We start from the raw sequence: 17,667 nt of genomic DNA on the forward strand, positions 1-17,667 counted from the left end.
ACCACCTTCTGGCCATAAAATCACTATTCACAGTTAATGGTAGTGAATTGGAACTATTTTCTGTCATTGAGTTATAGTAATTCTCCAATTTCAAGTGGACTGAATGCAACCCAAGTTGTTTTATTCATCAAATGGATTTTTTGAGAGCTTGCATTAAAATATTCTTTCATCTCCCTGCATCTTTGAAAGCATTTTGTTTGTTTTTTTTAGGGCTTCTTCATTAAGCCAGATGAAAACGTCAGGAGACCTATCAGTAAAGCCTTCTCCAAATGTTGGCACCCCAAAGCTAGGCTGAAAGCATTATTTTGTTGGATGTTTTTAACTGATCAATGGACCAATGTTAATTTCTGATGCCATTTTATTGAACTGGCGTGAAATTTAATTGGCAACCTTAAGTAAATTGGAGTAATAAGAAACCTGCATATTTCATAACAAAACCAGCATTTTTATTCACATTTTATTAGTAGATGCAAAGACTAAACTATAGCAAAGGAGACAACACAAAATGCTTTAGATACCTAACAAGGAAGAAAATGAATTATAGAGAATAAAAAAAAACAAGGTCTTGCAGCTGGAATTTAGAGCAATATTATTTAGTGCATGGTATTGGTTTTCATTTCTCTATTTAATATAATTCTCTGATCTATTACCATCACCTTTCATCATGTAAACGTGTTTGTCAAGTGAAAAATCCAGCGAATGCAATAAAAATAAATATACTAAGTTCCAGCAAACATCGCACTAATATTGGTTGTTTTAAAGCAAAATTAAGGAACTCTTTGACCACAATTTATTTTAAATACAAAAGTTGAGAAAACTTGATCAAACTCAGCATATAATAGACCTTCTACAACTACAATTAAAAAAAAACTCAATGCAAACTCTTGGATGTCAAGGCTTGTAAAATCTGACAAAGAAATAACTAAGGACTAACATATTTAAGAATCAAAAGCAGTAGATTACACACTTCCCCCCACCCCATCTCCCCTCACCAACCCCAGAAAAAGAATTCATCACATAATTAAGAAAAAAAATATCAAGAGTTGCACACTATTGTGACAGGAGCAGCTTAACCTTGGCAGTCCATTTTACTACTGAGTGCTACATCTCCATATCGCCCTATTCACCCACGTCCCGAAACATAATCAAATTACTGGGCTTACATAAGCTTCCATGACACGAAGGGCTTAAGAGTCAGATGTGGACAACTTTTGTTTGAAGAGACAGAGCAGATCCAGTTATCATATAGTGGGATTATAGTATGGAGGTTTCAGACAGATCTGTTGAGTTCAGAGGTCCATCCAAAAGGAGCATTTCACAACCCACACAGCAGGGTGCAGCAGGTGTCAAGTTCTGTGCTGGTCTGTTGCTGGGGTGGCGTTGCTCTTTCCCTGGCCTGTGTACGTCACGACTCTTCATTTCCAGAGTCCTCATCATCATAGCAGTCAGCATCGTCTTCTTCTTCTTCCTCATCTATATCATCATCATACAAGTCATCGTAAAGCAAGTCTGAACTGTTGTCGTTAGAAGGCACTTTGGTCTTAATGCAATATTCGGCCAGTGTGGTTGGAACTTTCACCCCATCCTTCTCAGCTTCGGCCTTAGTTGACAGCACTTGTTTCCTAATATGAGAAAATAATATGACAATAAAAAAATGAACTTATGGATGTGTCTGTGCTGAATTTTTATTTCAGTGCTTGAAATAAGGCATCTTACAAAATACCTTCAAATCTCTTCCGAACTACTGGCTCACTATCACTCAGCTTAGGTACCAACAGGTAGATCAATGTCAATGTCATGCCAAAATGGCCTGACTCTAACCTTCAAATTGTGCATCTTGTATTGGATTCCCTCACTAACCATATAACCATATATAACAATTACAGCACGGAAACAGGCCGTGTCGGCCCTTCTAGTCCGTGCCAAACTCTTACTCTCACCAAGTCCCCGCTGACCTGCACTCAGCCCATAACCCTCCATTCCTTTCCCGTCCATATAGCTATCCAATTTAACTTTAAGTGACAACATCAAACCTGCCTCACCACTTCTGCTGGAAGCTCATTCCACATAGCTACCACTCTCTGAGTAAAGAAGTTCCTCCTCATGTTACCCCTAAACTTTTGCCCTTTAACTCTCAACTCATGTCCTCTTGTTTGAATCTCCCCCACTCTCAATGGAAAAAGCCTATCCCCGTTAACTCTATCAATCCCCCTCATAATTTTAAATACCTCTATCAAGTACCCCCTCAATCTTCTACGCTCCAAAGAATAAAGACCCAATTTGTTCAACCTTTCTAACTTAGGAGATGAAACCCAGGTAACATTCTAGTAAATCTTCTCTGTACTCTCTCTATTTTGTTGACATCTTTCCTATAATTTGGTGACCAGAACTGTACACAATACTCCAAATTTGGCCTCACCAATGCCTTGTACAATTTCAACATTACATCCCAACTCCTATACTCAATGCTCTGATTTATAAAGGCCAGCATACCAAAAGCTTTCTTCACCACCCTATCCACATGAGATTCCACCTTCAGGGAACTATGCACCATTATTCCTAGAACCCTCTGTTCTACTGCATTCTTCAATGCCCTACCATTTACCATGTATGTCCTATTTTGATTAGTCCTACCAAAATGTAGCACCTCATATTTCTCAACATTAAACGCCATCTGCCATCTTTCAGCCCACTCTTCTAACTGGCCTAAATCTCTCTGCAAGCTTTGAAAACCTACTTCATTATCCACAACTCCACCTATCTTAGTATCATCTGCATACTTACTAATCCAATTTACCACCCCATCATCCAGATCATTAATATATATGACAAACAACACTAGACCCAGTACAGATCCTTGAGGCACACCACTACACACCGGCCTCCAATCTGATGAACAGTTACCTACCACTACTCTATGGCGTCTCCCATCCAGTCACTGCTGAATCTATTTTACTACTTCAATATTAATACCTAACGATTGAACCTTCCTAACTAACCTTCCGTGTGGAACCTTGTCAAAGGCCTTACTGGAGTCCATATGGACAACATCCACCGCTTTACCCTCGTCAACTTTCCTAGTAACCTCTTCAAAAAATTCAATAAGATTTGTCAAACATGACTTTCCACACACAAATCCATGTTGACTGTTCCTAATCAGACCCTGTCAATTCAGATAATTATATATACCATCTCTAAGAATACTTTCCATCAATTTACCCACCACTGGCGTCAAACTCACAGGCCGATAATTGCTAGGTTTACGCTTTGAACCCCTTTTAAACAATGGAACATGAGCAATACGCCAATCCTCCGGCACCATCCCCGTTTCTAATGACATTTGAAATATTTCTGTCAGAGCCCCTGCTATTTCCACACTAACTTCCCTCAAGGTCCTAGGGAATATCCTGTCAGGACCTGGAGACTTATCCACTTTAATATTCATTAAAAGCGCCAGTACCTCCTCTTCGTTAATCGTCATGGTTTCCATAACTATCCTACTTGTTTCCCTTACCTTACACAATTCAATATCCTTCTCCTTAGTGAATACCGAAGAAAAGAAATTGTTCAAAATCTCCCCCATCTCTTTTGGCTCCGCACATAGCCGTCCACTCTGATTCTCTAAGGGACCAATTTTAACCCTCACTATTGCTATTAATATAACTGTAGAAACCCTTTGGATTTATTTTCACCTTACTTGCCAAAGCAACCTCATAATTTCTTTTAGCTTTTCTAATTTCTTTCTTAAGATTCTTTTTACATTATTTAAATTCCTCGAGCACCTCATTTACTCCAAGCTGCCTATATTTATTGTAGATATCTCTCTTTCTCCGAACCAAGTTTCCAACATCCCTTGAAAACCATGGCTCTCTCAAACTCTTAACCTTTCCTTTTAACCTAACAGGAACATAAAGATTCTGTACCCTCAAAATTTCACCTTTAAATGACCTCCATTTCTCTATTACATCCTTCCCAGAAAACAAATTGTCCCAATCCACTCCTAATCCAATCCACTAACGGAAGCAGTTTTTCTTTACATAGTTATAAATAAAGTTTTATATAGTTTTGGGGGCCCTATATCCAAACAAGGATGTTCTGGCAATGGTCCAGAGAAGGTTTAAAAGAATAATCCCAGGAAATGAAAGGGTTAACACATGAGAAGCCTTTGATGGCTTTGGGCCTGTACTCTTTGAGTTTAGAAGAATGAGGGAGGATCTTATTAAAACCTGCTGAATACTTAAAGGAGGAGAGAGAACAGACGGTTAAAGGATAAGCCCAATACTGGGAGAGTCTAGGGCCAGAGGGCACAGCCTTAGAATACAAAGATATTCTTTCAGAACAGAGATGAGAAGGAATTTCTTCAGCCACAGGTGATGAATCTGTGGAATTCATTGCCACAGACAGCTGTGAAAGAAAAGTCGTTGGACAAGTTTAAAATCGAGGTTGGTAAAGTTTGATCAATAAGGGTGACAAAGGTTACAACAAGGAAGGAAGGAAAATGAGGCTGAGGGGAGAAATAAACAATCGTGTTTGAATGGTGGATTGGACTTGATGGGCTGAATGGCCTAATTGTGCTCCTCTGCCTTAGGATCTTAGGGTAACCCTGTTGAACTAACATTTTAAAAACTGGTCAGATTCCTTGTCAACCTTATGAATTGAACAGGATACAAATCAGATTAATGCAACATACACTTGGTGGCCACTTCGTTACGCACACCTATATGTTAATACAACATCTAATCAGCCAATCATGTGCCAGCAACTCAATGCATAAAAGCATGCATATACGGTCAAGAGGTTCAGTTGATGTTCAGACCAAACATCAGAATGGGGAAGAAAAATGATCTAAGTAACTTTGACCACAAAATGATTGTTGGTGCTAGATGGGGTGATTTGAATATGTCATAAACTGCTGATCTCCTGGGGTTTTCATGCACAGCAGTTTGCACAGAATGGTGCAAAAACGAAAAACATCCAGTGATTGGTAGTTCTGTGAGTGAAAATGCCTTGTTAATGAGAGGGGTCAGAAAAGATTGGCCAGACTGGTTCAAGGTGACAGGAAGGTGACAGTAACTCAAATACTACGCTCTGAACACGCAACACTAGAACCTTGAAGAGAATGGGCTACAGCAGGAGACCACGAACGTAACTCCCGGACCTAATTAAAGTGGCCATTGAGTGTATTTTTTAAATTCTATTAAATCCTGGCATGCTTGGAAATCAGCTTTGCACTCTCTTCAAGACTGATGCATTCTTCTCATGGGTCAGTGCACTGTCTTTGACCAAATTCCACAGAGGGCCAGAATAAGATTCTTGGCACAAAAAAATAACTTTATATTCTAGTCCACTCAAGACGAAAACAGGATTCTACTAGACCCTCTGATTTATGGAAATTACAAGGAGGGAACCCAAGAAGCGATAGTGGTTCTAGGTAGCAAAGTACATACCTGTCAATAACACACAAACCCATTTAATAGGAGGAGGAGGTCAGGCCAGTGGAAAAAGAATATTCAAAATACTCCCACACTTACTACCATTGTTACTACCATGGGGAAGGTGGGTACAGGAGCCTGAAGACCACACACTCAATGAGTTCGGAACAGCTTGTTCCCCACTGCCAGATTTCTGGAGACCATGAACAATACTTCATTATCCTTTTTTGCAGTACAATAATTTTTGTTCTTACATCGTATTGTGACCACAAAAATTCCACGATATAAAAGTTAGTGATAATAAATCTAATCCCACCATTTGATGCTAAAGATGCATAATAAATAGGATTTTGATTAGATAATATGCGCTTTCTTACCTGTGTAAATTCTCTTAAGTTTTCAGTGATACCAAAAGATGCTATTAACAACAGTAATAGTCATTATCAACCAAAAAGAAAGCTGAATCAAGGTTAATTGACCATAAGAAATGGGAGCAGAATTCAGCCCACTGTGTCTGGTCCCAGATCCCACTCAACCGCATACACCAGCTTTCTGACCATGCTCTTTGATGCTCTGACTTGGCCTCCACTGCAGTCTGTGGCAGAGCCTTCCACAGATTCACTACTCCCTGGCTAAAAAATGCTTCCTTACTTGTGTTCCAAAAGGTCACCCGTCAATTTTGAGGCTGTGCCATCTAGTTCTGGATACCCCTACCAGAGGAAACATCCTCTCCACAACCACCCTATCTAGTCCTTTCAACATTCAGTAGGTTTCAATAAGATCCCCCAGCATTCTCCTAAATTCCTGTGCGTACAGGCCCAAAGCTGCCAAACGCTCCTCATATGTTAACCCCTTCATTCCCAAAATCATCCTCGTGAACATCCTCAGGACTCCCAATGACAACACATCCTTTCTGAGATAAGGGGCCCAAAACTGTTGACAATACTCCAAGTGTCTTATGAAGCCTCAGCATTATCTCCTTGCTTTTATATTCAATTCCCCTTGAAATAAATGCCAACATTGCATTTGCCTTCTTTACCACTGACTCAACCTATAAATTAACCTTCTGGGAGTCTACATGATGACTCCTAAGTCACTTCTCCCCATTTAGATAATAGTCCACATTATTGTTTCTTTTACCAAAATGCATCATCATACATTTCCCAACACTGTATATTCCATCTGCCACATTTTTGCCCATTCTTCCAATTAGTCAAAGTTCTGCTGCAATTGCATTGCTTTGTCAGCATTAATACCCCTCCACCTATCTTCGTATCATCTGCAGACTTTGCCACAAAGCATTCAATTCCATTATCCAAATCACGGACAAACAATATGAAAAGTAGCAGTCCCAATATTGACCCCTGAGGAACAATAGTCACTGGCAGCCAACCAGAAAAAGCCCCCTTTATTCCCACTCGCTTCCTCCTGCCTGTCAGCCATTCCTCTATCCATGCCAGTATCTTCCCTGATTTTATCTTGTTAAGCAGCTTCATGTGTGGCACCTTATCAAATGCCTTCTGAAAATCCAAGTAAACAACATTCCACTGCCTCTCCTTTGTCCACCTGCTTGCTACTTCCTCAAAGAACTAACAGATTTGTCAGGCAAGATTTCCCTTCACAGAAATCATACTGACTTTAACTTATTTTATTATTAGTCACCAAGTACTCCGAAACCTCATCCTTAATAATAGACTCCAAAACTTTCCCAACACTGAGGTTAGGCTAAGTAGCCTATAATTTCCTTTCTTTTGCATTCCTCCCTTCTTAAAGAGTGGAGTGACATTTGCAAATTTTCTAGTCCTGCAGGACCATGCCAAAATCAAATAATTCTTGAAAAATCATGACACATGCCACCGTCATCTCTTCAGCAACTTCTCCCAGGACTCGGGGATGTAGCCCATCTGGTCCAGGTGACTTATTCACCTCAAGACCTTTTCAGTATGCCTAGCACTTAACACTGATTCTGTACCTGGACAAGATCAGTCCTTCAACAAAATATCACTAGGTTAAGATTCAGTTACTGAGGTACAAACCCTGGGGACAGAGGTTAAGCTTTAAGTCATGTTGAACAAGAACATGCATCTCAATTTCATACCTGATAATTTCAGCATATTCTTTATCTTTCCCTTTGCTGTCCCTCCATTTTCTGAACATCACTGAAGCGTCCACATTTGCTGGTGAGAATGTGTTTGGTTCATTCAATAAAGAGATGACACTTAAAAGTATTGTCCTGGAAAATTTGGTTAAAACAAAACAACCTGAGTTATTTTGTATAAAATTTACAGCACATTTTGTATTTACAACCTAATCATTTATGAATGAGCGCTGTCCTTCGCTAGCATCATCATGACAACGAGTTAAAATTGGCAGAAAGGCCCACGAAGAAAGCATACCTGGAGTACTGTGTGCAGTTCTAGTCTTCCTACTTGAGGATACTGTTACATTTCCCTATATGGCAACTCCGATTCATCAGAATAACTCTTAAGATGGCAGGACTGTGACTTCAAGAGAGATTGGATCAACTGGACCTGTTTGCTTGAGTTAGGAAGACTCTCATTAAACAGAAGAGATCTGACAGAACTTGCTATGCTGGATACAGGGAGGATATTTACATTGGCTGGGGAGGTCCAGAGTCATGGGGCCACTGTCTCAGAATATATTTAGGAATAAGGAGAAACTGCCTCACACAGAAAGTGCACAGTTTGTGAGAGTGACACCAATTAGAGACGTGGCCTTGCAGTACTGGAGACTTGGGCACAATCCTGATCTTTACTGCTGTGTGGAATCTGTAAGTTCACTGTGACTGTGTGAGCTTCCTCTCCACATGCCAAAGGTGTGGGCTGGTAAGTTTATTTGCCACTGTAATTTTCCCCGAGTAAGTAGGTAAGGGCTAGAATCTGAGGGAGCTATTGAGAATGTGGAGATCATTTTTTTAAAAGGGGTGTTAATGTAGGGTTAAACTAATATGGCAGGGCAATGGGAATTGGAGTGATAGGGATGAGGATGGGGCACTTGGTATAGAACTAGATGCAGTGTGTAGTGAGACTGTGAGGAAGGATAGGCAGATGATCGGACAAAATGGCAGTCAGTGGGATGAGTTGCAGTGTAACATGGGGACAAACTCAAAAAGAGTGACGAATAGAGGACTGAAGGTTTCTTACTTGAATGTGCGCAGTATACAGAATAAGGTAGATGATCTTGTGGTGCAGTTAAGATTGGCAGGTATGATGTGACCATCACTGAGTTGTGGTTGAAAGAATCATAGTTAGGAGCTTAACATCCAAGGACACACATTGTATCAAAAGGACGAACATGCAGGTAGAGGGGGCGGTGTGGCTCTGTTGGTTTAAAAAAATGAAATCAAATCCTCAGAAAGAGGTGACAAGGGACTGGAAGATGTAGACTCCTTATGGGTAGAGTTAAGAAACTGCAAGGGTAAAAAGATGCTAATGGGAGTTACCTACAGGCCTCTGAACATAGCCAGGTTGTGGGCTACAAATTACAAGATAGAAAAGGCATGTCAAAAGGGCAACGTTAAAATAGTCATGGAGGTTTCCAATATGCAGGGAGACTGGCAAAATCAGGTTGATGCTGGATCCCGAGAGAGAGAATTTGCAGAATGCTTATGAGACGGGGCTTTTTAGAGCAGCTTGTAGTTGAGCCCACTAGGAGAATGGCAATTCTGGATTGAGTGTTACATAACAACCCAAATTTGATTAGGGAGCTTAAGGTACAGGAACTCTTAGTGGTCATATTAAGATAAAATTTAACCTGCAGTTTGAAAAGGAGAAACTAAAGCCAGATATATCAGTATTACAATGGAGTAAAGGGAATTACAGAAGCATGAGAGAGGAGCTGGCCAAAGTTGATTAAAAGGGGACACTAGTGTTCTAAAGGCAGGATGACACAACTATGGCTGCAAGGGAAGCCGACAACAATATTAAAGCAAAAAAGAAGACAAAAATAAGCAAAAATTAGTGGGAAGTTAGAGGATTGAGAAGCTTTTAAAAACCAACGGAAGGCAACTAAAAAAGTCATATGGAGAGAGAAGATAAAATATGAAGGCAAGCTAGCCAAAGAGGATACCAGAAGATTTTTTAGATACATAAAGTGTATAAGAGAGGTGATAGTAGATATAAGACTGCTGGAAAACGATGCAGGAGAGGTAGTAATGAGGGACAAGGAAAGGGGAGACAAACTAAATAAGTATTTTGCATCATCCTTCACTGTGGAAGACACTAGCAGTATGCTAGAGGTTCGAGAGTGTCAGGGGGTAGAAGTGAGTGCAGTTGCCATTACTAGGGAGAAGTTTCTTGGGAAGCAGAGAAGTCTGAAGGTAGATAAATCACCTGGACCAGATGGTGTATATCCCAGAATTCTGAAAGAGGTAGCTGTAGAGATTGTGGAGACATTAGTAATGATCTTTCAAGAATCACTAGATTCTGGAATGGTTCTGGAGGACTGGAAAATTCAAATGTCACTCCACTCTTTCAGAAGAGAGGGAAGCACAAGAAAGGAAATTATTGTCTAGTTAGCTTGACTTCAGTGGTTGGAAGATGTTAGAGTCCAGTATTAAGTATATAGTTTTGGGGTACTTGGAGATGCATGATAAATTAGGCCAATGTTGGCATGGTTTCCTTGTGGGGAAATCTTGCCTGACAAATCTGCTGGAATTCTTTGAGGAAGTAACAGGCAAGATAGACAAAGTGGATGTTGTTTACTTAAATTTCAGAAGGCCTTTAACAAGGTGGTGCACGAGGCTTTTTAACAAGGGCCTATGGTTTACGGTAAAGATGCTAGCATGGATAGCAGATTGGCAGAAGGCAAAAAGCTGGAATAAAGGGGGCTTATTCTGGTTTGCTGCTGGTGGCAGGTGGTGTTCTACAGGGCTCAGGATTGGGACTGCTTCTTTTTACATATGTATCAATGAATTGGATGACGGAATTGATAGCTTTGAGGCAAAGTTTGCAGATGATATGAAGACAGGTGGAGCAGCAGGTAGCGTTGAGGAAGCAGGGAGGCTGCAGAGGGAGCTAGACAGATCAGGAAATTGTCAAAGGAGTGGCAGATGGAATAGTGTCGGGAAGTGTACAGTCATGCACTCCAGTAGAAGAAATAAAAATGTAGGCTATATTTTGAATAGGGAGAAAATTCAAAAGTCCGAGAAGCAAGGGGACTTGGGAGTTTTGAACAAGAAAAAATTTGCAGATGCTGGAAATCCAAGCAGCGCATACACAAAATGCTGGAGGAACTCAGCAGGCCAGGCAGCATCTACGGAAAAAAGTATAGTCGACGTTTAGGGCAGAGACCCTTCAGCAGGGTTGGAGGAAAAACTCCTTATGCAGGATTCCCCAAAGGTTAATTTGCAGGTGGCAAGAAAGGCAAATGCAAAACAGCATTCATTTCGAGGACTAGAATATAAAAGCAAGGATTTAATGTTGAGGCTTTATAAGGCACTGGTGAGGCCTCACTTGTAATATTGAGAGTCAGAGAAGTACAGCACAGAAACAGGCCCTTTGGCCCATCTAGTTCATGGCAAACCATTTAAACTGCCTATTCACATTGACCTGCATTGGGACCATAGCTCTCCATAAACCCTACCATCTATGTACCTATCCAAACTTCTCTTAATCATTGAAATTAAGCTCTTAACAACCACTTGTGCAGGCATTCGTTCCACACTATCATGACCTCTGAGTGAAGATGTTTCCCCTCATGTTTCCCTTAAAAAAGTGCCTGTTATCAAAGAAAAGATGTGCTGACATTGGAGAGGGTCCAGAGGAGATTTACAAGTATGATTCCGGGAATGAAATGGTTATCATATGAAGAGCATTTGATAGCTCTGGGCCTGGACTCGCTAGAATTCAGAAGGATGGAGTGGGGGGGTGGGGTGGAATCTCACTGAAACCTATCGAATGTTGAGAGGCCTTGATAGAGTGGGTGTGGAGAGGATGTTTCCTATAGCGGGGGAGTCTAGGAGTAGAGAACACAGCCTTATAATATGGGGATGTTCATTTAGCCAGAGGGTGGTGAATCTGTGGAATTCATTGCCACAGGTGTCTGTGGAGACCAGGTCACTGGTGTATTTAAGGCACAGGTTGATAGGTTCTTGATTAGTCAGGGCATGAAACATTACGGTAAGAATGGGGTTGACAGGGAAAGTGGATCAGCCAGAATGAAATGGCAGAGCAGACAATGGGCTGAATGGCCTAATTCTGCTCCTATGTTTTATGATCTTATTAGTGGGGGATGGGTGATGATCAGTGCCAACCTGAAGGGCTGAAGTGCTGTTTCTGTCATCTATCTCCATGATTCTATGATTCGAAAGGCAATGGATATATTTGAGGAAAGGATGTCTGGACCCCAGACACAAGACATACCAAGGACTACAGGAAAAATGCCAGAACAAAGAGGATCAGCTATGATCACATTGAATGGGGAGCAGACTCGAGGGCATACTTGTACTCCTGCTTCAGTTTTCCTGTTTCGAACTGCTGGTGTCTCAGAGCGTGCAGTGAAACACAGATGTTACGTCATTGCTCCACCCCAGGCTGAACTGATGGAAGATGCACACAGATCACTGGTATCACATGAACTTGATCTAATAATCCAATACTAAACATGAAGGGAAAGATTAGGGCTAGTGCAATCAAGATTTGACTATTTAATAAAGGTTATTTACTGAATATCTGCTCTAGCCCCGAGAAGACAACTTTACAAGTGTCAAGTCATATTTCTTAAGGAAATCCATATTCTGCATTTAATTATGTTTTCATACTTTATCATGTCCCAGTTTTTATTTTGCTTTGTACACAATGGTTGCTGCAAACGGTATCACCATTTTTAAAACACTTTTACTGCCCATGTTCTTCAGTAGGATTCTTCAATCCAATCAGCTGAAGAGACTATAGTGCTGTTTCTCAGCCCAGAATCTTTTGTCAAAGTTGATATGCTGAATTAGATACCCAATTACAAACTTCCACTGACATGTCCTCTGTTTTTAAAGCTCTCAATGGTTTGGGACCAGATTCCATCACAGAATCGTTCTTGTTTTAAAATACTGCTCGACTCTCAGGTCTTCTTCCACCAGTCTCTTAAGTTGAAACAATCTCCCGCAAAAGATCATTGGCAGGTCAGCTTTTTTGAACTATGCTTCAAAATTTGAACTTAACACCTAAAACTACAAGGAAAGCAGATTCTGTTGGCAGTTTTAAACACCAGCTCAAAACTATTTATTTAATCTTGCATTTTGACTAACATTTTTGTCTTTTATTTTCATGATTACACTTCATTCCATTGGAAAACACTGAACTACATTGTGTGTATGAAACACTAACACTAACCTAACCTAAGTTTTGTAACACTGACCTAATCAACGTTAAGTTCCTAGCAATCGAGTGAAACATACCTCACATTTTGAGTTGGATTCCACCTTTCAGAAGGGAGTTCACCACTCTGGGGATCATCTATGGGTGGGTGGAGGATTGAAATGCAAACATCTCCATTCTAAAAGCAGAAGAATCTCTGGTCACAGTAGTACTTCAAACAACAATACAAGACAATAATACAAATCTGATCATTGCAGCTTAGGAGTGGATGTGTTACTTTTATCATTTCCATTTATTAACTCAATGACTTGTTAGAATTTTGGCACCTTTTACTTCCTTCAAAATTCAATTTCAAGATCAAAACATTTAAACAAATTCAGGTATCTTAAATTCAGTTTCTGCTCAGACTGGACAGATAATAACCTCTAAATCACAGAGTGGTTACAGCACAGGAAGTCATTATTCAGCCCCTCACAGCTTACCAGAACATTGAACAGTACAGCAAAGCAACAGGCTATTCGGCCCACAATGTTGTGATGAATCAAATAAACTAGAAATCTAATGACTAGCTAAACTAATTCCTCATGCCAGCATAATGTCCATATCCTTTCATTTTCCTCACATTCATTTGCCTATCTAAATGGCTCTAAAGTATCCTTACTGTGCCTGCCTCTGCCACTACCCCAGGCAGCGCATTGCAGACACCCAGCACTCTGTGTAAAAACTTGCCTCCCACATCTCCATGAAAATTACCATGCTCACATTTAGAGGAAGGCGGAGCTTAGGAAGATGGGCCTCACGAGGAATCCTTTGCTTGCATCTTCAGAAACAGCTCTATTTCTATCTTTAATATCTCTTCTTGATCTTCTCAGGGTTCTTTTGAAGACCCTGTCCGGGAGTTACACGCTGACTTCGGTCCTTTGCAGGAATGGGACCCTCTCTCAGGACCGGCCACTTTTCGATGTGCCAAGCACACGGCCTGAAAGACAAGTGCCTTCAGGCTGGCAGATTTTTGTGGCTCTGGAGGCGGGCGGATTTGAGGTCGGTGCAGCCGCAGAAAACTGGTGTGTCGTGGGAGTACACGGAAGATCGAAAGCAGCGTGCTGGCTGCTGGCTGTGTGCCCAGAGACCCGAGATCTTTGGGCAGAGAGCTCGGAAAAAGCAACACAACAGACTTTTAATACTATAAATCGGCAAGTTGTTTTGTTATGTCTTCCCTCTCACTGTGAAACCGGGTGAATAAGTAGTCTATGGGGCACTGCACGTCAGTGTCTTTATTGAAACTTTGCTGCACATTTGAGTGCTCAGTGGAGGGTGCCAATGCTTTTTTGCTGGTGGGTGGGTCATCACTTTGCTCTTATGTGTGGGAGAGGGAAGCTTTGCAATTCTAACATCTGACTGTCGTTCATTCTTTGGTGCACTCCTCTGTTTTCATGGAAGATTGCAAAGAAAAAGAATTTCAGGTTGTATATTGTACACATTTCTCTGACATTAAATGTACCTATTGAAACCTAAAGCACACCCTCTGGTATTAGGCATTTCAACCCTGAGAAAAAGATACTGTCGACTTCATCAACTGTATGTCTCTGATAAACCTCAAACACATCTCCCCTCAGCCTCCACAGCTCCTGAAAAAACAACAGTAACTCTAACAAACCGTCCTCCCTGGCCCTTCCCAAAGACTTGCAAATTCTACCTTGCCATTTATTTAACTCCTTCTTGAAGCCACATGGAATTTAGCTTTGACACATCTGCAGGCAGTTCTGAACACGTGCTGCATCAAAAAAAAACTTTTCCTCATGTCACTTTTAGTTTCCTTTTTCCATTAAATTTTATGGAGACGCCACAGCAGCAAGGCGGTTAGTGTGATGCTATTACAGCTCGGGGTGTTGGAGCTCAGAGTCAAATCAGGGCTGAATTCTGGCACTGTCTGTAAGGAGCTCTCCCCACGACCACATCAGCTTCTCCTGGAGCTCTAGTTTTCTCCCACAGCCTGAAGGCATACTGGTTTGTAGGTTAATGATTGTAAATGTTCCTGTGATTAGACTAGGAGTTAAATAGGTGGCTTTTTGAGTGACACAGCTTGTCAGGCCGGAAGGGCCTGTTCTGCGCTGTATCTCTAAATAAACACGCCTGTGACTCCACCTAAGGCAGGGGCGGCCAACCTTTTGCATTCCATGCGTCAATTTTTTCACTCGAGTTCAGATGCGCCGTACAACTCTTGTACCCCCATTCAATTCTTGTAAAAATATGTTAATACAGAACTCGTGCGTGAAAAAATTGACGCATGGAATGTAAAAGGTTGGCCACCCCTGACCTAAGGGAATTATCTCCCGATTTTACACACTTTAAATCTCCCCTCAGCTTTTTCATCCCCTTCCCTGGTGCAATCTTTCCTCCAGATCCTAAGGTCCTGATGATCAGTCTTTCGCTCACTTGCTGCAGTATAAATAAGTTAAATCTTCAAGTCCTGAATGCTACAGTCTGCCTGGAAGGACGATGAGGTGCTGTTGCTCAAACTATAAAGCACAGCAAGTGACCGACCTGTGTGAGCGCACTGGAGAATGAAACTGGCAGGGAACAAGCAGTTCGAGGTCAGCCGCCCCAATCTGCATTTGGTTTCTCTAATGCAGTGGTGATCATACTGTGAACACTGCATGCAGTACACAGGATCAGAAGTACAATGAATGTACATTTTTTTGTGTGCTGTTCTGCTGGGCATCGTTGGTGTGCTATGTTGACCCTAGAATGTGTGGCTACACTTGTGGGCTGCCCCCAGCACATCCTTGAGTTCTGCTGGTTGGTTGTTAAAGCAAATGATGCATTTCATCTGTTCTCGATGTACGTATGATAAATAAATGAATCTGAACCTGCTTCACCCGGAAGGACTGTCTGGGCTCCGAGCTGCTTGGGAAGATGCGTGTTAAAAGGACGGGTTTAGCACCTCCTTCCCACCTGAATGGGAAAGTGGCAGGAAAATGGGAATGGCTGATGTGTCTATCCATCTTATTCCCACCCACTCAGGTATTTAAAATTTGTTGCTCTCTTGCCCAGTTCTGAAAAAGTATCTTTGACTTGAAATGTGGGGAAGATGGGGATTCAAGAGCAGACCAGGTAGTGAAGGGGAGGGGAACATCCGAATCAGATTCAAATTTATTTACCCCCACATGTACCTGAAAGCATACTGTGAAATGTGTCACTGGTGTTACCAACCAGCACATCCAAGGATGTGCTGGGGGCAGCCGCAGGTGTCAACCCACATTCCGGCACCAACATTGTACGCTCACGGTGCTCGATAGGACAGCACAGAACACAGCAAGCAACAAAACAAGCTCCTTTCCTCCCTCCCACCCAAGGAGGATCTGCATTTAAACTTACTCCTCAATGTGAATCCTCAGTGCTTACGCAGTGGGTGGTGGAATCTCAGTGAAGTTTCAGAGGTTACAGGCACATCCTCCCTGCCCTTCTCAACATTCTGAAGGGATTGCTCCCTTTGCCACTCCTTAGACTGTCTTCCATCTCCAACAAACATCACTCTCCTCACCCATTTTGATAATATGTTCTTCTCTACATTGGAAAAACCTACAACAATATGTGATTGCATTGTGGAACACACGACTGAGCCCATGTGGCAATTGGCTTTTTTGGTGTGTTGGAACAGGCCAGCACTGCTGTAGGCCGTTCATCTACATTGACCCAGTTTTTACTCATAAGACCATAAGATATAGAACAAGTAGGCCATTCGGCCCATTAAGTCTGCTCTATCATTCAATCATGGTTATTCCAATTCTTCCAGTCATCCCAACTCCCCTGCCTTCTCCCCATACTCTTTGATGCCCTGGCTAATCAAGAACCTATTTCTCTCTGCTTCAGTGTACCCAGTGGCTTGGTCTCCACAGTCACTCATGGCAACAAATTCCACATATTTACCACTCTCTCGACTAAAGTAATTTCGCTGCTTCTCTGTTCTAAGTGGATGTCCTTCAATCCTGAAGTTGTGCCCTCTTATCCTAGACTCCCCTACCATGGGAAATAATTTTGCCATATCTAATATGTTCAGGTATTTTAACATTCAGAATGCTTCTATGAGATCCCCCCTCATTCTCCTGAACTCCAGGGAATACAGCCCAAGAGCCGCCAGACGTTCCTCATACGGTAAACCTTTCATTCCTAGAATCTTCTCTCAACCCTCTCCAATGTCAGTATATCCTTTCTAAGGAGAGCAAAACTGCACATAATACTCCAAGTGCGGTCTCACGAGTGCCTTATAGAGCCTCAACATCACACCCTTGCTCCTATATTCTATATTTCTAGAAATGAATGCCAACATTACATTCGCCTTCTTCACCACCGACTCAACATGGAGGTTAACTTTTAGGATATCCTGCACAAGGACTCCCAAGACCCTTTGCATCTCTGCGTTTTGAATTCTCTCTCCATCTAAATAATAGTCTGCCCATTTATTTCTTCCACCAAAATGCACGACCATACACTTTCCAACATTTTATTTCATTGCCACTTCTTTGCCCATTCTCCTAAACTATCTAAGTCTCTCTGCAGGCTCTCTATTTCCTCAAAACTACCCGCTCCTCCATCTATCTTTGTTTCATCAGCAAATTTAGCCACAAATCCATTAATCCCATAGTCCAAATCATTGACATACATTGTAAAAAGCAGTGGTCCCAACAGTGACTCCTGTGGAACTCCACTGGTAACCAGCAGCCAGCCAGAATAGGATCCCTTTATTCCCATTCTCTGTTTTCTGCCGACCAACCAATGCTCCACCCATGCTAGTAACTTCCCTGTAATTCCATAGGCTCTTATCTTGCTAAGCAGCCTCATGTGCAGCGCCTTGTCAAAGGCCTTCTGAACATCCAAGTACACCACATCCACAGAATCTCCCT

General features: G+C 41.7%; 1 protein-coding gene across 4 annotated transcripts in view; it reads right to left on the minus strand.

The window, feature by feature from the left end:
- Nucleotides 1–397: 397 nt before the first annotated feature.
- Nucleotides 398–17,667, minus strand: part of ube2r2 (ubiquitin-conjugating enzyme E2R 2) — a 107,432-nt gene continuing 90,162 nt past the window's right edge. For 2 of the 4 annotated variants that reach the window (XM_063042762.1, XM_063042763.1), the window contains exons 4-6: nucleotides 12,844–12,941; nucleotides 7,531–7,665; nucleotides 398–1,622 (exon numbers count right to left, since the gene is read on the minus strand). In XM_063042762.1, the coding sequence (XP_062898832.1) occupies nucleotides 1,406–1,622; nucleotides 7,531–7,665; nucleotides 12,844–12,941 (450 nt within the window). In that variant the 3' untranslated portion in view covers nucleotides 398–1,405. The remainder of the gene's footprint in view (nucleotides 1,623–7,530; nucleotides 7,666–12,843; nucleotides 12,942–17,667) is intronic. The other 2 variants (XM_063042761.1, XM_063042760.1) reach the window with 2 other exon arrangements.

The sequence above is a fragment of the Mobula hypostoma genome, chromosome 3 (genome assembly GCF_963921235.1).
Source record: "Mobula hypostoma chromosome 3, sMobHyp1.1, whole genome shotgun sequence".
NCBI lineage: Eukaryota > Metazoa > Chordata > Chondrichthyes > Myliobatiformes > Myliobatidae > Mobula > Mobula hypostoma.